The 25687-nt window shown below is 37.1% G+C and overlaps 1 protein-coding gene across 2 annotated transcripts in view; it reads left to right on the forward strand.

Moving 5' to 3' along the window:
- sh3rf1 (SH3 domain containing ring finger 1) overlaps positions 1-25687 on the forward strand; it is a 104966-nt gene that overhangs the window by 40719 nt on the left and 38560 nt on the right. Inside the window, exons 3-4 of one of the 2 annotated variants that reach the window (XM_061888018.1) lie at positions 11103-11381; positions 21020-21115. In XM_061888018.1, coding sequence (XP_061744002.1) covers positions 11103-11381; positions 21020-21115 — 375 coding nt within the window. The remainder of the gene's footprint in view (positions 1-11102; positions 11382-21019; positions 21116-25687) is intronic. The other variant, XM_061888019.1, reaches the window with a different exon arrangement.

Here is a 25687-nt window from a genome sequence, read left to right on the forward strand (position 1 = left end):
CACTTTAGTGTTCTGCCTTAATCATAAATTTTGATACTTGCCGCTATCTTAGAAGTATGCTAACTTTTCACATATCATCATGCTAACGTAAACATGCTAGTTTTTTTCTGCTAATAGTGTAGACCAGACCTTAGAATCATGGATTTTGATACTTGGCACCCTCTTTGAAGTATGTTGATTTTTTTTCCCAATTTAGCATGCTAATGCTAACTAATTTTCTGGTTTCCATGGCTAACTTTTTCCATGTCATCATGCTAATGTTAACATTTTTTTGTGCTAATTTTGTAGGCCAGACCTCACAATCATGGACTTTGATACTTGGCACCCTCTTTGATGTGTGTAAAATGTTTTCCCAAGCTACCATGCTAATGCATTTTTGCTATTTTTGGTCGTAAAAATGATAATTCATTGGTTTACAGAAGTGCCCGTGTGGGCTTTTACTGTGTAACATGGATGTTCCGGTTCATGTTTGCATTTAAGCTGGCAAGTAACCTAATGCTAGTCGGTCTATAATTTTATCAACATGTTATCATCAATCACACTTTTTCATTAATCAGGATTTTGATACTTGCCGCCATCTTAGAAGTATGCTAACTTTTTCCATGTCATCATGCTAACGTAAACATGCTAGTTTTTTTTTGCTAATAGTGTAGACCAGATCTCAGAATCATGGATTTTGATACTTGGCACCCTCTTTGAATTATGTTGATTTTTTTCCCAATTTAGCATGCTAATGCTAACTAATTTTCTGGTTTCCATGGCTAACTTTTTCCATGTCATCATGCTAATGTTAACATTTTTTTGTGCTAATTTTGTAGGCCAGACCTCATAATCATGGCCTTTTATACTTGGCACCCTCTTTGATGTGTGTAAGATGTTTTCCCAAGCTACCATGCTAATGCATTTTTGCTATTTTTGGTCGTAAAAATGATAATTCATTGGTTTACAGAAGTGCCCGTGTGGGCTTTTACTGTGTAACATGGATGTTCTGGTTCATGTTTGCATTTAAGCTGGCAAGTAACCTAATGCTAGTCGGTCTATAATTTTATCAACATGTTATCATCAATCACACTTTTTCGTTAATCAGGATTTTGATACTTGCCGCCATCTTAGAAGTATGCTAACTTTTTCCATGTCATCATGCTAACGTAAACATGCTAGTTTTTTTTTGCTAATAGTGTAGACCAGATCTCAGAATCATGGATTTTGATACTTGGCACCCTCTTTGAAGTATGTTGATTTTTTTCCCAATTTAGCATGCTAATGCTAACTAATTTTCTGGTTTCCATGGCTAACTTTTTCCATGTCATCATGCTAATGTTAACATTTTTTTGTGCTAATTTTGTAGGCCAGACCTCATAATCATGGACTCTGATACTTGGCACCCTCTTTGACGTGTGTAAAATGTTTTCCCAAGCTACCATGCTAATGCATCTTTGCTATTTTTGGTCGTAAAAATTATAATTCATTGGTTTACAGAAGTGCCTGTGTGGGCTTTTACTGTGTAACATGGATGTTCCGGTTCATGTTTGCATTTAAGCTGGCAAGTAACCTAATGCTAGTCGGTCTATAATTTTATCAACATGTTATCATCAATCACACTTTTTCGTTAATCAGGATTTTGATACTTGCCGCCATCTTAGAAGTATGCTAACTCTTCCATGTCATCATGCTAACATTAACATGCTATTTTTGTGCTATTTTTGTAGGCGAGCCCTCAAAATAGTGGATATTTATACCTGGCGCTCTCTTTGAAGAATGTTATTTTTTCCCCAAGTTAACATGCTAATGCATTTTTCCTATTTTTGTTCGTAAAAACAAAAATTAATCGGGTTAGATATATGCCCGTGTGGGTAGGGGTGTAACGGTACACAACAATTTCGGTTCGGTACGTACCTCGGTTTAGACTTCACGGGTCGGTTCATTTTCGGTACAGTAAGAAAACAACAAAATATAAATTTTTGGGTTATTTATTTACCAAATTTGTAAACAATGGCTTTATCCTTTTAACATTGGGAACACTATAATAATTCTACGCACGTTAATCAATATTAAACCGCCTCAAGTTGTTGCTTTGATTAAATAAAATGACAAAACTTTTCTTCTACATATAAAAAGTGCAACATTAAACAGTTTCAAGTCAACTCATCATGCTTAATTTGTTACAGAATTTGAGAAGCCTGTAATTGATTTTTATCATACACACACACGCACACACACACAGCAAAATGAGCTAACGTAACGCTAAAAGCTAATTAGCGTTCACCCTAACCCAGAACTATAAGAGAGCTGAGCGGCAGTTTAAGTTTGTGGAAGGTCAACGGGCTCATAGTGATGTTTGTAATAGTTGTGACTGGATACGTACTGCTGATTGGCTTTGTATGTAACCAATCAGATGGTTGTGTGGGCGGGACAATGCTGGATGCTCACTGCTCAGAGGCAGTTACAATGCAGCTTGTTAAGACTTCAGTTTACAAACTCGTTCGATACACCCTCATACCGTACCGAAACGGTTCAATACAAATACACGTACCGTTACACCCCTACATGTGGGCTTTTACTTTGTAACATGAATGTTCCGGTTAATTTTTTTGCATTTAAGCTAGCTTGCAAGCTAACACTAGTCGGGCTATAATTTTATCGACATGTGGTTATCAATCGCACTTTCTTGATCATTCGGATTTTGATACTTGCCGCTATCTTAGAAGTATGTTAACTTTTCCCATGTCACCTTGCTAACGATAACATGCTAGTTTTTTTCAGGTAATTGTGTAGGCTAGCCCTTAAAATAACGATTTTTTTATACTTGGCTCCTCTTTGAAGTATGTTTTTTTCCCCCCCAAGTTAGCATGCTAATGCATTTTTGCTATTTTTGTGCGTAAATACTAAAAATCATGGGTTTAAACACATGTCACCCTCTTACAAGTATAAAAAGGTAATGTTCGCATTTTAACGTTTTATGCGGTCTTTTTTGAACTTACACAGTAAGTATAAATGCTACCTATTTATTGGCGGACGTTAGTGAAGGATCGGGTGATAATTGGAGAGAGTTGTTTTTCAGATGTGTAAAGACCTCATTTTTAATATTGACAAAGGATTTAGTGTAGTTTGTTTTGGGTCCTTGTTGCGCCCTACAAAGTGTTAATACTTTACATATTACTGTTTGATATTAATGCGCATTTTAGTTTTACTCTTCATTAACACATTTGCAGGTGTTGAAATTGCCTTGTAAAATAGCTAATGCTAATCCTTAGCATATCAACAGCAAAGCTAATGTATACATTAGCATCAAGCTACAAATAAAATCTATTATTATTATTGTTTAACTTACGTTGTTGTGTTTTTTTGACTCCTTCACTTTATTTGCATGGAAAATGGCAACGTGACCTAGAGGTAGTTTGTCAGAGTGCGCTCTCAGTGCTGCTGGAGTGATTGCCATGGTGGGAGTAGGAGGTTTACTAAGCTAATGGTGTCCAGGTGGCCATTTGTCAGACATTTGTTTTTTATTAGCAGCTGCTTGGTGGTCACCCACCATGACCCTCACACCGAGTGAGGCAGCGGCCATCTTCAATCCATTAGTGAGATTCATTGAGTTCGTTTTACTTTGTAACACTGCTGACTACTTCCTATCACAGCATGACAGCCTGTGGAGGCTTTTACTTTGGAACACTGCCGACTACTTCCTGTCATAGCACAGGAGCTCATCTGGGCTTTTACTTTGTAAAAATGCTGACTACTTCCTGTCACAGCACAACAGCTCATGTGGGCTTTTACTTTGTAACAAGGGTAATTATTTCCTGTCATAGCACATCAGGTCTTGTGGGCTTTTACTCTAACAATGCTGACTACTTCCTGTCACAGCACAACAGCCTGTGGAGGCTTCTACTTTGTAACAATGCTGACTACTTCCTGTCATAGCACATCAGCTCATGTGGGCTTTTACTTTGTAACAATGCTGTCTACTTCCTGTCATAGCACAACAGCTCATGTGGGCTTTTACTTTGTAACAATGCTGACTACTTCCTGTCATAGCACATCAGCTCATGTGGGCTTTTACTTTGTAACAATGCTGACTACTTCCTGTCACACCACAACAGCTCTTGTTGGCTTTTACTTTGTAACAATGCTGAATACTTCCTGTCACAGCACAACAGCTTATGTGGGCTTTTACTTTGTAACAATGCTGTCTACTTCCTGTCATAGCACATCAGCTCATGGAGGCTTTTACTGTGTAACAATGCTGACTACTTCCTGTCACAGCACATCAGCTCATTTGGGCTTTTACTTTGTAACAATGCTGACTACTTCCTGTCATAGCACATCAGCTCATGTGGGTTTTTAGTTTGTAACAATGCTGTCTACTTCCTGTCACAGCACAAAAGCTTCTGTGGGCTTTTACTTTGTAACAATGCTGACTACTTCCTGTCATAGTACATCAGCTCAGTTGGGCTTTTACTCTGTAACAATGCTGACTACTTCCTGTCATAGCACATCAGCTCATTTGGGCTTTTACTTTGTAACAATGCTGACTACTTCCTGTCATAGCACATCAGCTCATTTGGGCTTTTACTTTGTAACAAAGCTGACTACTTTCTGTCATAGCACATCAGCTCATGTGGGCTTTTACTTTGTAAAAATGCTGACTACTTCCTTTCACTGCACATCAGCTCTTGTAAGCTTTTTACTTTGTAACAATGCTGTCTACTTCCTGTCACAGCACAACAGCTCATGTAGGCTTTTACTTTGTAACAATGCTGACTACTTCCTGTCACAGCACAACAGCTCATGTAGGCTTTTACTTTGTAACAATGCTGACTACTTCCTGTCATAGCACATCAGCTCTTGTGGGCTTTTACTTTGCAACAATGCTGACTACTTCCTGTCATAGCACAACAGCTCATGTAGGCTTTTACTTTGTAACAATGCTGACTACATTATTTGTGTCATCACAGACTAAATGACAAAACCACAGACTTCCTGTTGTTGAAAACATTTCATATTTCCTGCATCTGCAGAGCCCAGCGGGTTGGTGTCGTTTGCTCCCATTTGCAATTTCCTCACGGGCTGACTGACCCGCCAGCCTGCCAAGGCTGCTTCCCCCTGAAAGGAGGCCCGGTTCAGTTCGGGGGGAGGGGGTTCCTGGTCCTGGTCTTGGTGCACGCACACACCAATCACTGCCGCGTGGTAACGTCAGGCCAGCTCACAATCACTACTCATTCTGTACTTTTTCAGCTTCATTAGTCTTCCTAGTTCCAAGTTAACCCTCTCCCCGCCTGAACACCTGCTCTTTGGGATTTTAACCCTCTCCCTGCCTGAAGACCCGCTCTTTGGGATTCAGATGAGTGGTGAGACTGGGTGGATGCAGCTCTGCACTCCTCGACACCCCCTGAATGGAGGACATTGATGCTTACCCCCCACCAGCTTGGACTCTTTCCCTGGATTGTCATCCTCTCAATGGTCCTTTCAGGCTCGGGGGATGAAAAAGATACAAACCCTCTTTAAGGGGGACAGAGGGACCGGACCCCGATCCTGGTCCTGGTCCTGGTCCTGGACTGGAGCGACTGTTGCGCAACTGTTCTTATATTGTATGTTCAGTCTGCTGGAACTCGACAGTACATTGGTACCTTCTGGAACTGTCAGGCCTTGTTCATATCCCACATTCAGTGTTATATATTCTTAGTATCATCTTGTCCCTCCAGATATTATGTCCCCGTTGTCCCTCCAGATATTGTGGCCCTATTGTGTTCCTATTGTCCCTCCAGATATTGTGTCCCCATTGTTCCTCCAGATATTGTGTCCCTATTGTGTTCCTATTGTCCCTCCAGATATTGTGTCCCTGTTGTTCCTCCAGATATTGTGTCCCTATTGTGTTCCTATTGTCCCTCCAGATATTGTGTCCCTGTTGTTCCTCCAGATATTGTGGCCCTATTGTGTTCCTATTGTCCCTCCAGATATTGTGTCCCCATTGTTCCTCCAGATATTGTGTCCCTATTGTGTTCCTATTGTCCCTCCAGATATTGTGTCCCTGTTGTTCCTCCAGATATTGTGGCCCTATTGTGTTCCTATTGTCCCTCCAGATATTGTGTCCCCATTGTTCCTCCAGATATTGTGTCCCTATTGTGTTCCTATTGTCCCTCCAGATATTGTGTCCCTGTTGTTCCTCCAGATATTGTGTCCCTATTGTGTTCCTATTGTCCCTCCAGATATTGTGTCCCCATTGTCCCTCCAGATATTGTGTCCCTATTGTGTTCCTATTGTCCCTCCAGATATTGTGTCCCTGTTGTTCCTCCAGTAATTGTGTCCCCATTGTTCCTCCAGATACTTTGTCCCTGTTGTTGCCCCGAGATAATGTGTCCACATTGTCCCTCCAGACATTGTGTCCCTCTTGTTCCTCCGACATACTGTGTCACCGTTGTCCCTCCAGATAATGTGTCCCCATTGTCCCTCCAGATAATGTGTCCCCGTTGTCCCTCCAGATATTGTGTTCTTGTTGTTCCTCCAGTAATTGTGTCCCCATTGTTCCTCCAGATATTTTGTCCCTGTTGCTCCTCCAGTAATTGTGTCCCCATTGTTCCTCCAGATATTTTGTCCCTGTTGTTGCCCCGAGACAATGTGTCCCCATTGTCCCTCCTGTTCCTCCGAGATATTGTGTCACCGTTGTCCCTCCAGATAATGTGTCCCCATTGTCCCTCCAGATAATGTGTCCCCGTTGTCCCTCCAGATATTGTGTTCTTGTTGTTCCTCCATTTATTGTGTCCCTATTGTTTCTCCGAGATATTGCGTTCCCGTTGTCTCTGCAGTTGACATTTCCCTGTTGTTCCTCCGAGATATTGCGTTCCCGTTGTCTCTGCAGTTGACATGTCCCTGTTGTTCCTCCGAGATACTGTGTTCCAGTTGTTCCTCTGAGATATTGTGTTTCTGTTGTTCCTCTGAGATATTGTGTTTCTGTTGTCTCTCAAGATATTGTATCTTTATTATCCCTCCATATATTGTGTTCCCGTTGTCTGTCCGGATATTGTGTCCCTGTTTTCCTCTGAGATATTGTGTTCCCGTTGTCTGTCCAGATATTGTGTTCCAGTTGTTCCTCTGAGATATTGTGTTTCTGTTGTCTCTCAAGATATTGTATCTTTATTATCCCTCCATATATTGTGTTCCCGTTGTCTGTCCGGATATTGTGTCCCTGTTTTCCTCTGAGATATTGTGTTCCCGTTGTCTGTCCAGATATTGTGTCCCTGTTGTTTCTCTGAGATATTGTGTTTCTGTTGTCCCTCCAGATAGTGTGTTCCCGTTGTCCGTCCAGATATTGTGTCCCTGTTGTTCCTCCGAGATACTGTATTGTGTCCATGTTGTCCCTCCAGATATTGTGTCCCTGTTGTTCCTTTAATATATTGTGTCCATGTTGTCCTTCCAGATATTGTGTCCTCGTTGTCCCTCCAGATATTGTGTCCCCGTTGTCCCTTCATATATTGTGTCCCTGTTGTCCCGCCATATATTGTGTCACTATTGTCCTTCCATATATTGTGTTCCTGTTTTCCCTCCAGATATTTTGTCCCTATTGTTCCTCTGAGATATTGTGTTCCCGTTGTCCCTCCAGATATTTTGTCCCTGTTGTTCTTCCGAGATATTATGTTTCCTTTTTTCCTCAAGATATTGTATCCCTATTGTCCCTCCATACATTGTGTCCCAATTGTTCCTCTGAGATATCGTGTTCCATATTGTTTCTCTGTGATATTGTGTTTCCGATGTCCCTCCAGATATTGTGTCCCAATTGTCTCTCCAAATATTGTGTCCCCGTTGTTCCCGTGAGATATGTCCCTGTTGTTCCTCCCAGATATTGTGTCCCCGTTGTTCCTCCCAGATATTGTGTCCCCGTTGTTTCTCCCAGATATTGTGTCCCCGTTGTTCCTCCGAGATATTGTGTTCCCGTTGTCTGTCCAGATATTGTGTCCCTGTTGTTCCTCCGAGATACTGTATCGTGTCCATGTTGTCCCTCCAGATATTGTGTCCCTGTTTTTCCTCCAATATATTGTGTCCATGTTGTCCTTCCAGATATTGTGTCCTCGTTGTCCCTCCAGATATTGTGTCCCCGTTGTCCCTTCATATATTGTGTCCCTGTTGTCCCGCCATATATTGTGTCACTATTGTCCTTCCAGATATTGTGTCCTCGTTGTCCCTCAAGATATTGTGTCCCCGTTGTCCCTTCATATATTGTGTCCCTGTTGTCCCGCCATATATTGTGTCACTATTGTCCTTCCATATATTGTTCCTGTTTTCCCTCCAGATATTTTGTCCCTATTGTCCCTCCAGATATTGTGTCCCCGTTGTCCCTTTATATATTGTGTCCCTGTTGTCCCGCCATATATTGTGTCACTATTGTCCTTCCATATATTGTGTTCCCGTTGTCCCTCCAGATATTTTGTCCCTGTTGTTCTTCCGAGATATTATGTTTCCTTTTTTCCTCAAGATATTGTATCCCTATTGTCCCTCCAAACATTGTGTCCCAATTGTTCCTCTGAGATATCGTGTTCCATATTGTTTCTCTGTGATATTGTGTTTCCGATGTCCCTCCAGATATTGTGTCCCTATTGTCTCTCCAGATATTGTGTCCCCGTTGTTCCCGCGAGATATGCCCCTGTTGTTCCTCCCAGATATTGTGTCCCCGTTGTTTCTCCCAGATATTGTGTCCCCGTTGTTCCTCCGAGATATTGTGTTCCCGTTGTCTGTCCAGATATTGTGTCGCTGTTGTTCCTCCGAGATACTGTATCGTGTCCATGTTGTCCCTCCAGATATTGTGTCCCTGTTTTTCCTCCAATATATTGTGTCCATGTTGTCCTTCCAGATATTGTGTCCTCGTTGTCCCTCCAGATATTGTGTCCCCGTTGTCCCTTCATATATTGTGTCCCTGTTGTCCTTCCAGATATTGTCCTCGTTGTCCCTCCAGATATTGTGTCCCCGTTGTCCCTCCATATATTGTGTCCCTGTTGTCCCTTCATATATTGTGTCCATGTTGTCCCTCCAGATATTGTGTCCCCGTTGTCCCTTCATATATTGTGTCCATGTTGTCCTTCCAGATATTGTCCTCGTTGTCCCTCCAGATATTGTGTCCCCGTTGTCCCTCCATATATTGTGTCCCTGTTGTCCCGCCATATATTGTGTCACTATTGTCCTTCCATATATTGTGTTCCCGTTGTCCCTCCAGATATTTTGTCCCTGTTGTTCTTCCGAGATATTATGTTTCCTTTTTTCCTCAAGATATTGTATCCCTATTGTCCCTCCATACATTGTGTCCCAATTGTTCCTCTGAGATATCGTGTTCCATATTGTTTCTCTGTGATATTGTGTTTCCGATGTCCCTCCAGATATTGTGTCCCAATTGTCTCTCCAGATATTGTGTCCCCGTTGTTCCCGTGAGATATGTCCCTGTTGTTCCTCCCAGATATTGTGTCCCCGTTGTTTCTCCCAGATATTGTGTCCCCGTTGTTTCTCCCAGATATTGTGTCCCCGTTGTTTCTCCCAGATATTGTGTCCCCGTTGTTCCTCCGAGATATTGTGTTCCCGTTGTCTGTCCAGATATTGTGTCCCTGTTGTTCCTCCGAGATACTGTATCGTGTCCATGTTGTCCCTCCAGATATTGTGTCCCTGTTTTTCCTCCAATATATTGTGTCCATGTTGTCCTTCCAGATATTGTGTCCTCGTTGTCCCTCCAGATATTGTGTCCCCGTTGTCCCTTCATATTGTGTCCCTGTTGTCCCGCCATATATTGTGTCACTATTGTCCTTACATATATTGTGTTCCTGTTTTCCCTCCAGATATTTTGTCCCTATTGTCCCTCCAGATATTGTGTCCCCGTTGTCCCTTTATATATTGTGTCCCTGTTGTCCCGCCATATATTGTGTCACTATTGTCCTTCCATATATTGTGTTCCCGTTGTCCCTCCAGATATTTTGTCCCTGTTGTTCTTCCGAGATATTATGTTTCCTTTTTTCCTCAAGATATTGTATCCCTATTGTCCCTCCATACATTGTGTCCCAATTGTTCCTCTGAGATATCGTGTTCCATATTGTTTCTCTGTGATATTGTGTTTCCGATGTCCCTCCAGATATTGTGTCCCTATTGTCTCTCCAGATATTGTGTCCCCGTTGTTCCCGCGAGATATGCCCCTGTTGTTCCTCCCAGATATTGTGTCCCCGTTGTTCCTCCCAGATATTGTGTTCCCGTTGTCCCTCCAGATATTGTGTCCCCTTTGTTCCCCCTAGATATTGTGTCCCTGTTGTCTCTCCAGATATTGTGTCCCCGTTGTTCCCGCGAGATATGCCCCTGTTGTTCCTCCCAGATATTGTGTCCCCGTTGTTCCTCCCAGATATTGTGTCCCCGTTGTTCCTCCCAGATATTGTGTCCCCGTTGTTTCTCCCAGATATTGTGTTCCCGTTGTCCCTCCAGATATTGTGTCCCCTTAGTTCCCCCTAGATATTGTGTCCCTGTTGTCTCTCCAGATATTGTGTCCCCGTTGTTCCCGCGAGATATGCCCCTGTTGTTCCTCCCAGATATTGTGTCCCCGTTGTTTCTCCCAGATATTGTGTCCCCGTTGCTTCCCCAAGATAATGTGTCCCCGTTTTTCCAAATATTGTGTTCCCTGTTCCTCCGAGATAGGGTTTATGTTGGTCCTTCAAGATATTATGTCCCCGTTGTTCTTTCAAGATATTGTATTCCCGTTGTTCCAGATAATGTGTCTCTGTTGTTCCTCCCAGAAAATGTGTCCCTGTTTTTCCTCAGAGATAGTGTTTCCGTTGGTCCTTCAAGATATTGTGTCCCCGTTGTTCCTTCGAGAAATTGTTTTCCCGTTGTTCCAGATAATGTGTCCCCGTTGTTCCTCCCATATATTGTCTCCCCGTTGTCCCTCCAGATATTGTGTCCGCTTTATTCCCCCCAGATAATGTGTTCCTGTTGTTCCTCCCAGATATTGTGTTCCCGTTGTCCCTCCAGATATTGTGTCCCCTTTGTTCCCCCTGGATATTGTGTCCCTGTTGTTGTCCCTGCCTGCTGTCCTTAAACACAAAATAAAAGTGGGTATGAAAGTTGTTCACCGTGCCTCCTGTGCCCAGCAGGGTGTGTCCCAGCTGCCGTGTGCCAAGGCGCTCCACAACTACGACGGCAAGGAGCCGGGGGACCTCAAATTCAACAAGGGCGACGTCATCATCCTGCGCCGGCAGGTGGACGACAACTGGTACCACGGCGAGATGGGCGGCGTCCACGGCTTCTTCCCCACCAACTTTGTGCAGGTCATCAAGCCGCTGCCTCAGCCGCCGCCTCAGTGCAAGGCACTGTACGACTTTGAGGTCAAGGACAAGGAGGCCGACAAAGACTGTTTGCCCTTTTCCAAGGTAACACACTATTGTTGTTGTTGTTTGGTACTTGTTATCTACCACTACACAACATCATCACCTATTTAATTAACACATCTTGTTGTTGTTGTGTACTTGTTATCTACCACTACACAACATCATCACCTATTTAGTTAACACATCTTGTTGTTGTTGTGTACTTGTTATCTACCACTACACAACATCATCACCTATTTAGTTAACACATCTTGTTGTTGTTGTGTACTTGTTATCTACCACTACACAACGTCATAAATTATTTTGTTGACACATCGTGTTGTTGTTTGGTACTTGTTATCTACCACTACACAACAGCACTTATTTAGGTAACACGTCTTGTTGTTGTGTACTTGTTATGTACTACTACACATCATCATTAATTATTTAGTTCAACACATTTTGTTGTTGTTGTTGTCTACCACTACACAACAACACTTATTTAGGTAACACATGTTGTTGCTGTTGTGTATTTGTTTATATCTACCACTACACAACATCATCACTTATTTAGTTAACACATCTTATTGTTGTGTACATGTTGTTATCTACCAGTACACAACTTCATCACTTATTCAGTTAACACATCTTCTTGTTGCTGTTGTGTACGTGTTGTTATCTACCACTACACATCATCACTTATTTAGTTAACACATCTTCTTGTTGCTGTTGTGTACTTGTTGTTATCTACCACTACACATCATCACTTATTTAGTTAACACATCTTCTTGTTGCTGTTGTGTACTTCTTGTTATCTACCACTACACAACATCACTTATTTAGGTAAAACATATTGTTGTTGTTCTTGTTGTGTAACACTACACAACATCATCACTTATTTATGTAACATGTCTTGTTGTTGCTGTGTAGTGGTAGATAACAAGTACACAACAACAACAAGACGTGTAGATAAATAAGTGATGTTGTGTAGTGGTAGATAACAAGTACACATCACTTATTTAGGTAACACATCTTGTTGTTGTTGTGTACTTGTTATCTACTACTACACAATATCACTTATTTAGGTAACACATCTTGTTGTTATTGTTGTTGTGTACTTATTTACCACTACACAACATCATCACTTATTTATGTAACACGTTTTGTTGTTGTGTACTTGTTATCTACCACTACACATCATCATTAATTATTTAGGTAACACATGTTGTTGCTGTTGTGTACTTGTTTTTATCTACCACTACCCAACAACATCACTTATTTAGGTAACACATGTTGTTACTGTTGTGTATTTGTTTTTATCTACCACTACACAACATCATCACTTATTTAGTTAACACATCTTATTGTTGTGTACGTGTTGTTATCTACCACTACACATCATCACTTATTTAGTTAACACATCTTCTTGTTGCTGTTGTGTACTTGTTGTTGTCTACCACTACACATCATTACTTATTTAGTTAACACATCTTCTTGTTGCTGTTGTGTACTTGTTGTTTTCTACCACTACACAACATCACTTATTTAGGTAAAACATCTTGTTGTTGTTCTTGTTGTGTAACACTACACAACATCATCACTTATTTATGTAACATGTCTTGTTGTTGCTGTTGTTGTGTAGTGGTAGATAACAAGTACACAACAACAACAAGACGTGTACATAAATAAGTGATGTTGTGTAGTGGTAGATAACAAGTACACATCACTTAATTAGGTAACACACCTTGTTGTTGTTGTGTACTTGTTATCTACTACTACACAATATCACTTATTTAGGTAACACATCTTGTTGTTATTGTTGTTGTGTACTTATTTACCACTACACAACATCATCACTTATTTATGTAACACGTTTTGTTGTTGTGTACTTGTTATCTACCACTACACATCATCATTAATTATTTAGGTAACACATGTTGTTGCTGTTGTGTACTTGTTTTTATCTACCACTACCCAACAACATCACTTATTTAGGTAACACATGTTGTTACTGTTGTGTATTTGTTTTTATCTACCACTACACAACATCATCACTTATTTAGTTAACACATCTTATTGTTGTGTACGTGTTGTTATCTACCACTACACATCATCACTTATTTAGTTAACACATCTTCTTGTTGCTGTTGTGTACTTGTTGTTGTCTACCACTACACATCATTACTTATTTAGTTAACACATCTTCTTGTTGCTGTTGTGTACTTGTTGTTTTCTACCACTACACAACATCACTTATTTAGGTAAAACATCTTGTTGTTGTTCTTGTTGTGTAACACTACACAACATCATCACTTATTTATGTAACATGTCTTGTTGTTGCTGTTGTTGTGTAGTGGTAGATAACAAGTACACAACAACAACAAGACGTGTACATAAATAAGTGATGTTGTGTAGTGGTAGATAACAAGTACACATCACTTAATTAGGTAACACACCTTGTTGTTGTTGTGTACTTGTTATCTACCACTACACAATATCACTTATTTAGGTAACACATCTTGTTGTTGTTTTTGTGTACTTTTTATCTACCACTACACAACATCATCACTTATTTATGTAACACGTTTTGTTGTTGTGTACTTGTTATCTACCACTACACATCATCATTAATTATTTAGTTCAACACATTTTGTTGTTGTTGTTGTTGTCTACCACTACACAACAACATCACTTATTTAGGTAACACATGTTGTTACTGTTGTGTATTTGTTTTTATCTACCACTACACAACATCATCATTTATTTAGTTAACACATCTTATTGTTGTGTACGTGTTGTTATCTACCAGTACACAACATCATCACTTATTTAGTTAACACATCTTCTTGTTGCTGTTGTGTACAAGTTATCTACCACTACACAACGTCATAAATTATTTTGTTGACACATCGTGTTGTTGTTTGGTACTTGTTATCTACCACTACACAACAGCACTTATTTAGGTAACACGTCTTGTTGTTGCTGCTATGTACTTGTTATCTACCACTACACAGCATCATCACTTATTTAGGTAACACATCTTGTTGTTATTGTTGTTGTGTACTTATTTACCACTACACAACATCATCACTTATTTATGTAACACATCTTGTAATTGTTGTGTACTTGTTATCTACCACTGCACATCATCATTAATTATTTAGTTCAACACATTTTGTTGTTGTTGTTGTTGTCTACCACTACACAACAACATCACTTATTTACGTAACACATGTTGTTGCTGTTGTGTACTTGTTTTTATCTACCGCTACCCAACAACATCACTTATTTAGGTAACACATGTTGTTACTGTTGTGTATTTTTTTTTATCTACCACTACACAACATCATCACTTATTTAGTTAACACATCTTATTGTTGTGTACGTGTTGTTATTTACCAGTACACAACATCATCACTTATTTAGTTAACACATCTTCGTGTTGCTGTTGTGTACTTGTTATCTACCACTACACAACATCACACAACATCACTTATTTAGGTAAAACATCTTGTTGTTGTTCTTGTTGTGTAACACTACACAACATCATCACTTATTTATGTAACATGTCTTGTTGTTGCTGTTGTTGTTGTGTAGTGGTAGATAACAAGTACACATCACTTATTTAGGCAACACATCTTGTTGTTGTTGTGTACTTATCTACCACTACACAATATCACTTATTTAGGTAACACATCTTGTTGTTGTTTTTGTGTACTTTTTATCTACCACTACACCACAACTTCACTTATTTAGGTAACACTTCTTGTTGTTGTTGTTGTTGTGTACAAGTTATCTACCACTACACAACGTCATAAATTATTTTGTTGACACATTGTGTTGTTGTTTGGTACTTGTTATCTACCACTACACAATATCACTTATTTAGGTAACACGTCTTGTTGTTGCTGTTATGTACTTGTTATGTACCACTACACAATATCACTTATTTAGGTAACACATCTTGTTGTTGTTTTTGTGTACTTGTTATGTACCACTACACAGCATCATCACTTATTTAGGTAACACATCTTGTTGTTATTGTTGTTGTGTACTTATTTACCACTACACAACATCATCACTTATTTATGTAACACGTTTTGTTGTTGTGTACTTGTTATCTACCACTACACATCATCATTAATTATTTAGTTCAACACATTTTGTTGTTGTTGTTGTCTACCACTACACAACAACATCACGTATTTAGGTAACACATGTTGTTACTGTTGTGTATTTGTTTTTATCCACCACTACACAACATCATCACTTATTTAGTTAACACATCTTATTGTTGTGTACGTGTTGTTATCTACCAGTACACAACATCATCACTCATTTAGTTAACACACCTTCTTGTTGCTGTTGTGTACTTGTTGTTATCTACCACTACACATCATCACTTATTTAGTTAACACATCTTCTTTTTGCTGTTGTGTACTTGTTGTTATCTACCACTACACAACATCACTTATTTAGGTAAAACATCTTGTTGTTGTTGTTCTTGTTGTGTAACACTACACAACATCATCACTTATTTATGTAACATGTCTTGTTGTTGCTGTTGTTGTTGTGTAGTGGTAGATAACAAGTACACAACAACAACAAGACGTGTACATAAATAAGTGATGTTATGTAGTGATAGATAACAAGTACACATCACTTATTTAGGTAACACATCTGTTGTTGTTGTTGTTGTTGTGTACTTGTTATCTACCACCACACAATATAACTTATTTAGGTAACACATCTTGTTGTTGTTTGTGTGTACTTTTTATCTACCACTACACAACAACATCACTTATTTAGGTAACACTTCTTGTTGTTGTTGTGTACAAGTTATCTACCACTACACAACATCATGACTTATTTAGTTAACACATCTTGTAGTTGTTGTTGTCTACCACTACACAACATCACCTATTTAGTAACAAATCTTGTTATTGTTGTTGTGTTCTTATTATCTACCACTACACAACATCATCAATTATTTAGTTAACACATCTTGTTGTTGTGTACTTGTTATCTACCACTACACAGCATCATCACTTATGTTGGTAACACATCTTGTAGTTGTTGTTATTGTTGTGTACTTGTTATCTACCACCATACATAATCAATTATTTAGTTAACACATCTTGTAGTTGTTGTGTACTTGTTTTCTACCACTACACAACGTCATCAATTATTTAGTCAACACATCTTGTTGTTATTATTGTGTACTTGTAGTTATTTACCACTACACAACATCACTTATTTAAGTAACACATCTTGTAGTTGTTGTTGTTGTTGTTATCCACCACTACACAACATCACCTATTTAGTAACAAATCTTGTTATTGTTGTTGTGTACTTATTATCTACCACTACACAACATCAATTATTTAGTTAACACATCTTGTTGTTGTGTACTTGTTATCTACCACTACACAGCATCATCACTTATGTTGGTAACACATCTTGTAGTTGTTGTTATTGTTGTGTACTTGTTATCTACCACCATACAACGTCATCAATTATTTAGTTAACACATCTTGTTGTTATTGTTGTGTACTTGTAGTTATTTACCACTACACAACAACATCACTTATTTAAGTAACACATCTTGTAGTTGTTGTTGTTGTTGTTATCTACCACTACACAACATCACCTATTTAGTAACAAATCTTGTTATTGTTGTTGTGTACTTATTATCTACCACTACACAACATCATCAATTATTTAGTTAACACATCTTGTTGTTGTGTACTTGTTATCTACCACTGCACAGCATCATCACTTATGTAGGTAACACATCTTGTAGTTGTTGTTATTGTTGTGTACTTGTTATCTACCACCATACAACATCATCAATTATTTAGTTAACACATCTTGTAATTGTTGTGTACTTGTTTTCTACCACTACACAACGTCATCAATTATATACTTAACACATCTTGTTGTTATTGTTGTGTACTTGTAGTTATTTACCACTACACAACAACATCACTTATTTACGTAACACATCTTGTAGTTGTTGTTGTTGTTATCTACCACTACACAACATCACCTATTTAGTAACAAATCTTTTTATTGTTGCTGTGTACTTATCTACCACTACACAACGTCATCAATTATTTAGTTAACACATCTTGTTGTTGTGTACTTGTTATCTACCACTACACAGCATCATCACTTATGTTGGTAACACATCTTGTAGTTGTTGTTATTGTTGTGTACTTGTTATCTACCACCATACAACATCATCAATTATTTAGTTAACACATCTTGTAGTTGTTATGTACTTGTTTTCTACCACTACACAACGTCATCAACTATTTACTTAACACATCTTGTTGTTATTGTTGTGTACTTGTAGTTATTTACCACTACACAACAACATCACTTATTTAAGTAACACATCTTGTAGTTGTTGTTGTTGTTATCTACCACTACACAACATCACCTATTTAGTAACAAATCTTGTTATTGTTGTTGTGTACTTATTATCTACCACTACACAACATCATCAATTATTTAGTTAACACATCTTGTTGTTGTGTACTTGTTATCTACCACTACACAGCATCATCACTTATGTAGGTAACACATCTTGTAGTTGTTGTTATTGTTGTGTACTTGTTATCTACCACCATACAACGTCATCAATTATTAAGTTAACACATCTTGTTGTTATTGTTGTGTACTTGTAGTTATTTACCACTACACAACAACATCACTTATTTAAGTAACACATCTTGTAGTTGTTGTTGTTGTTGTTATCTACCACTACACAACATCACCTATTTAGTAACAAATCTTGTTATTGTTGTTGTGTACTTGTTATCTACCACTACACAACATCATCAATTATGTAGGTAACACATCTTGTAGTTGTTGTTATTGTTGTGTACTTGTTTTCTACCACCATACAACATCATCAATTATTTAGTTAACACATCTTGTAGTTGTTGTGTACTTGTTATCTACCACTACACAACGTCATCAATTATTTAGTTAACACATCTTGTAGTTGTTGTGTACTTGTTATCTACCACTACACAACGTCATCAATTATTTAGTTAACACATCTTGTAGTTGTTGTGTACTTGTTATCTACCACCATACAACATCACCAATTATTTAGTTAACACATCTTGTAGTTGTTGTGTGCTTGTTTTCTACCACTACACAACATCATCAATTATTTAGTTAACACATCTTGTTGTTATTGTTGTGTACTTGTAGTTATTTACCACTACACAACATCACTTATTTAAGTAACACATCTTGTAGTTGTTGTTGTTGTTGTTATCCACCACTACACAACATCACCTATTTAGTAACAAATCTTGTTATTGTTGTTGTGTACTTATTATCTACCACTACACAACATCAATTATTTAGTTAACACATCTTGTTGTTGTGTACTTGTTATCTACCACTACACAGCATCATCACTTATGTTGGTAACACATCTTGTAGTTGTTGTTATTGTTGTGTACTTGTTATCTACCACCATACAACGTCATCAATTATTTAGTTAACACATCTTGTTGTTATTGTTGTGTACTTGTAGTTATTTACCACTACACAACAACATCACTTATTTAAGTAACACATCTTGTAGTTGTTGTTGTTGTTGTTATCTACCACTACACAACATCACCTATTTAGTAACAAATCTTGTTATTGTTGTTGTGTACTTATTATCTACCACTACACAACATCATCAATTATTTAGTTAACACATCTTGTTGTTGTGTACTTGTTATCTACCACTGCACAGCATCATCACTTATGTAGGTAACACATCTTGTAGTTGTTGTTATTGTTGTGTACTTGTTATCTACCACCATACAACATCATCAATTATTTAGTTAACACATCTTGTAATTGTTGTGTACTTGTTTTCTACCACTACACAACGTCATCAATTATATACTTAACACATCTTGTTGTTATTGTTGTGTACTTGTAGTTATTTACCACTACACAACAACATCACTTATTTACGTAACACATCTTGTAGTTGTTGTTGTTGTTATCTACCACTACACAACATCACCTATTTAGTAACAAATCTTTTTATTGTTGCTGTGTACTTATCTACCACTACACAACGTCATCAATTATTTAGTTAACACATCTTGTTGTTGTGTACTTGTTATCTACCACTACACAGCATCATCACTTATGTTGGTAACACATCTTGTAGTTGTTGTTATTGTTGTGTACTTGTTATCTACCACCATACAACATCATCAATTATTTAGTTAACACATCTTGTAGTTGTTATGTACTTGTTTTCTACCACTACACAACGTCATCAACTATTTACTTAACACATCTTGTTGTTATTGTTGTGTACTTGTAGTTATTTACCACTACACAACAACATCACTTATTTAAGTAACACATCTTGTAGTTGTTGTTGTTGTTATCTACCACTACACAACATCACCTATTTAGTAACAAATCTTGTTATTGTTGTTGTGTACTTATTATCTACCACTACACAACATCATCAATTATTTAGTTAACACATCTTGTTGTTGTGTACTTGTTATCTACCACTACACAGCATCATCACTTATGTAGGTAACACATCTTGTAGTTGTTGTTATTGTTGTGTACTTGTTATCTACCACCATACAACGTCATCAATTATTAAGTTAACACATCTTGTTGTTATTGTTGTGTACTTGTAGTTATTTACCACTACACAACAACATCACTTATTTAAGTAACACATCTTGTAGTTGTTGTTGTTGTTGTTATCTACCACTACACAACATCACCTATTTAGTAACAAATCTTGTTATTGTTGTTGTGTACTTGTTATCTACCACTACACAACATCATCAATTATGTAGGTAACACATCTTGTAGTTGTTGTTATTGTTGTGTACTTGTTTTCTACCACCATACAACATCATCAATTATTTAGTTAACACATCTTGTAGTTGTTGTGTACTTGTTATCTACCACTACACAACGTCATCAATTATTTAGTTAACACATCTTGTAGTTGTTGTGTACTTGTTATCTACCACTACACAACGTCATCAATTATTTAGTTAACACATCTTGTAGTTGTTGTGTACTTGTTATCTACCACCATACAACATCACCAATTATTTAGTTAACACATCTTGTAGTTGTTGTGTGCTTGTTTTCTACCACTACACAACATCATCAATTATTTAGTTAACACATCTTGTTGTTATTGTTGTGTACTTGTAGTTATTTACCACTACACAACAACATCACTTATTTATGTAACACATCTTGTAGTTGTTGTTGTTATCTACCACTACACAACATCACCTATTTAGTAACAAATCTTGTTATTGTTGTTGTGTACTTGTTATGTACCACTACACAACATCATCACTTATTTATGTAACACTTTGTGTTGTTGTGTACTTGTTATCTACCACTACACAACATCACCTATTTAGTAACAAATCTTGTTATTGTTGTTGTGTACTTGTTATGTACCACTACACAACATCATCACTTATTTATGTAACACTTTGTGTTGTTGTGTACTTGTTATCCAGCAGTCTTGCATTTATTGACAACATTCTTCTTTGGTCGAAAAGGGAAATATCTTTCATAACTTTTAATGTTCAAATAATGACATTTGTGGTTCCTTTTATTTTGAAAGGTCAGAAGAAGAAGCTTCCTTCACGCAGGTGTGTTGTGTTGTGTTGCAGGACCATGTTCTCACTGTCATCCGCAGAGTGGATGAGAATTGGGCAGAGGGCATGCTGGGAGATAAAATTGGCATTTTCCCCATCTCCTACGTGGAGGTAAACAAAACATTTATTGTCTAAATATTCAGGAATTATGTGCTCCCTTTCAACAATTATTAAAAAATTCCCGAATTTTCTAGAATTTCCAGTTTTTAGGGACATTTTCCCCATTCAAAATGAATTATCCATTTTTCAAACTTCCACAATTTCCAAATTTTTCAACTGATTCAAACCATTCTATGTTCAACACTTTCAATTCATCCTGGAAAATCAAACAACTAGTTTTCTACGTTCAACAAATTTCCAGGAATTCCTGTTTTTTCTAACCAAATTTCCAACCTTTTTAAGTGTGATGACTCCTTTCACATTTTTCAACCGCTCCACTGTCAAAACATTCCTCTTAGTTAAGACAAAAAAACCAAAGTTGGTTTAAGAACTTGAAAAATTCCAGCTTTTCCCCAAATTTCCAGGAAGTTCCCATTGAAAAGAATTGGGACATTTTTCAAAGTTCCACAACTCCCACATTTTTTTTAATACTATATTCAATCAGTTCCATTTTCAAAATATTCAGCCTGTTAAGTAGTTGTGTTCTCCTTCTACAATTCTAAAAAATTCCCGGATTTTCTTAAATCCCCAGTTTTTAGGGACATTTTCCCCATTCCAAATTAATTATTCACTTTTTTAAACTTCCACATTTTTCAACCGATTCGAACCATTCCACATTCAACACTTTCAATTCATCCTGGAAATTCAAACAAATATTGAAATATTTAAAAAACTATTGAATGGAAAAAATTCCCAAAATTCCTAAAAATCCAGGAAGTTCCCATTGAAATGAATGGGACATTTTTTCCAGGTTGCACAATTCCCACATTTTTCAACCGATTCGAACCATTCCACATTCAACACTTTCAATTAATTCTGGAAAGTCAAACAAGTATTTTTTCACGTTCAACAAATTTCCCAGAATTCCTGTTTTTTCTAACCATATTTCCAACCTGTTTTGGTGCGATGACTCCTTTTCACATTTTTTTATCCATTTTAACCGTTCCACGGTCAAAACATTCCTCTTAGTCAGGACAAAAAAACAAGTTTAAGAACTTGAAAATTTCCCGGTTTTTCCGAAATTCCTTAATACCATATTTTGATTTAAAAAAACTGTTACTACTTCAACATTTGTTGACCGGTTTAAATAATTCAGCTCATTCAGGACATTCATGCTCTTAGTCATTTTCCCCCCCAAAAAACACTTTTCCCCAAATTCAAAAATTTCCAGGAAGTTCCCATTGAAAAGAATGGGACATTTTTCAAAGTTCACACATTTTTTTAGCCGATTCAAACTGTTCCATTTTCAAAATATTCAGCCTTTTCAGGAGTTGTGTGCTGTCTTTCAAAAATTCTAAAAAAAAAAAACCCTCCGGGATTTCTTAGAATTCGCAGTTTTAGGGACATTTTCCCCATTCAAAATTAATTATCCATTTTTCAAACTTCCACAATTCCCACATTTTTCAACCGATTCAAACCATTCCATGTTCAACACTTTCAATTCATCCTGGAAAATCAAACAACTAGTTTTCTACGTTCAACAAATTTCCAGGAATTCCTGTTTTTTCTAACCAAATTTCCAACCTTTTTAAGTGTGATGACTCCTTTCACATTTTTCAACCGCTCCACTGTCAAAACATTCCTCTTAGTTAAGACAAAAAAACCCAAGTTGGTTTAAGAACTTGAAAAATTCCAGCTTTTCCCCAAATTTCCAGGAAGTTCCCATTGAAAAGAATGGGACATTTTTCAAAGTTCCACAACTCCCACATTTTTTTTAATACTATTTTCAATCAGTTCCATTTTCAAAATATTCAGCCTGTTAAGTAGTTGTGTTCTCCTTCTACAATTCTAAAAAATTCCCGGATTTTCTTAAATCCCCAGTTTTTAGGGACATTTTCCCCATTCAAAATTAATTATTCATTTTTTTAAACTTCCACATTTTCCAACCGATTCGAACCATTCCACATTCAACACTTTCAATTAATTCTGGAAAGTCAAACAAGTATTTTTTCTCGTTCAACAAATTTCCCGGAATTCCTGTTTTTTCTAACCATATTTCCAACCTGTTTTGGTGCGATGACTCCTTTTCACATTTTTTAATCCATTTTAACCGTTCCACTGTCAAAACATTCCTCTTAGTCAGGACAAAAAAACAAGTTTAAGAACTTGAAAATTTCCCGGTTTTCCCGAAATTCCTTAATACCATTTTTTAATTAAAAAAAACTGTTACTACTTCAACATTTGTTGACCGGTTTAAACAATTCAGCTCATTCAGGACATTCATGCTCTTAGTCATTTTCCCCCCAAAAAACACTTTTCCCCAAATTCAAAAATTTCCAGGAAGTTCCCATTGAAATAATTGGGACATTTTTTCCAGGTTGCACAATTCCCACATTTTTCAACCGATTCGAACCATTCCACATTCAACACTTTCAATTAATTCTGGAAAGTCAAACAAGTATTTTTTCACGTTCAACAAATTTCCCAGAATTCCTGTTTTTTCTAACCATATTTCCAACCTGTTTTGGTGCGATGACTCCTTTTCACATTTTTTAATCCATTTTAACCGTTCCACTGTCAAAACATTCCTCTTAGTCAGGACAAAAAAAACAAGTTTAAGAACTTGAAAATTTCCCGGTTTTCCCGAAATTCCTTAATACCATTTTTTAATTAAAAAAAAACTGTTACTACTTCAACATTTGTTGACCGGTTTAAACAATTCAGCTCATTCAGGACATTCATGCTCTTAGTCATTTTCCCCCAAATAAACACTTTTCCCCAAATTGAAAAATTTCCAGGAAGTTCCCATTGAAAAGAATGGGACATTTTTCAAAGTTCACACATTTTTTTAGCCGATTCAAACTGTTCCATTTTCAAAATATTCAGCCTTTTCAGGAGTTGTGTGCTGTCTTTCAAAAATTCTAAAAAAAAAACCCTCCGGGAATTCTTAGAATTCGCAGTTTTAGGGACATTTTCCCCATTCAAAATTAATTATCCATTTTTCTAACTTCCACAATTCCCACATTTTTCAACCGATTCAAACCATTCCATGTTCAACACTTTCAATTCATCCTGGAAAATCAAACAACTAGTTTTCTACGTTCAACAAATTTCCAGGAATTCCTGTTTTTTCTAACCAAATTTCCAACCTTTTTAAGTGTGATGACTCCTTTCACATTTTTCAACCGCTCCACTGTCAAAACATTCCTCTTAGTTAAGACAAAAAAACCAAAGTTGGTTTAAGAACTTGAAAAATTCCAGCTTTTCCCCAAATTTCCAGGAAGTTCCCATTGGAAAAGAATGGGACGTTTTTCAAAGTTCCACAACTCCCACATTTTTTTAATACTATTTTCAATCAGTTCCATTTTCAAAATATTCAGCCTGTTAAGTAGTTGTGTTCTCCTTCTACAATTCTAAAAAATTCCCGGATTTTCTTAAATCCCCAGTTTTTTGGACGTTTTCCCCATTCAAAATTAATTATTAATTTTTCTAAACTTCCACATTTTTCAACCGATTTAAACCATTCCACATTCAACACTTTCAATTAATTCTGGAAAGTCAAACAAGTATTTTTTCACGTTCAACAAATTTCCCAGAATTCCTGTTTTTTCTAACCATATTTCCAACCTGTTTTGGTGCGATGACTCCTTTTCACATTTTTTAATCCATTTTAACCGTTCCACTGTCAAAACATTCCTCTTAGTCAGGACAAAAAAACAAGTTTAAGAACTTGAAAATTTCCCGGTTTTCCCGAAATTCCTTAATACCATTTTTTAATTAAAAAAAACTGTTACTACTTCAACATTTGTTGACCGGTTTAAACAATTCAGCTCATTCAGGACATTCATGCTCTTAGTCATTTTCCCCCCAAAAAACACTTTTCCCCAAATTCAAAAATTTCCAGGAAGTTCCCATTGAAAAGAATGGGACATTTTTCAAAGTTCACACATTTTTTTAGCCGATTCAAACTGTTCCATTTTCAAAATATTCAGCCTTTTCAGGAGTTGTGTGCTGTCTTTCAAAAATTCTAAAAAAAAAAAAACCCTCCAGGATTTCTTAGAATTCGCAGTTTTAGGGACATTTTCCCCATTCAAAATTAATTATCCATTTTTCAAACTTCCACAATTCCCACATTTTTCAACCAATTCAAACCATTCCATGTTCGACACTTTCAATTCATCCTGGAAAATCAAACAACTAGTTTTCTACGTTCAACAAATTTCCAGGAATTCCTGTTTTTTCTAACCAAATTTCCAACCTTTTTAAGTGTGATGACTCCTTTCACATTTTTCAACCGCTCCACTGTCAAAACATTCCTCTTAGTTAAGACAAAAAACCAAAGTTGGTTTAAGAACTTGAAAAATTCCAGCTTTTCCCCAAATTTCCAGGAAGTTCCCATTGGAAAAGAATGGGACGTTTTTCAAAGTTCCACAACTCCCACATTTTTTTTAATACTATATTCAATCAGTTCCATTTTCAAAATATTCAGCCTGTTAAGTAGTTGTGTTCTCCTTCTACAATTCTAAAAAAATTCCCGGATTTTCTTAAATCCCCAGTTTTTAGGGACATTTTCCCCATTCAAAA

This window comes from Nerophis ophidion, linkage group LG26, assembly GCF_033978795.1.
Source record: "Nerophis ophidion isolate RoL-2023_Sa linkage group LG26, RoL_Noph_v1.0, whole genome shotgun sequence".
Taxonomy (NCBI): domain Eukaryota; kingdom Metazoa; phylum Chordata; class Actinopteri; order Syngnathiformes; family Syngnathidae; genus Nerophis; species Nerophis ophidion.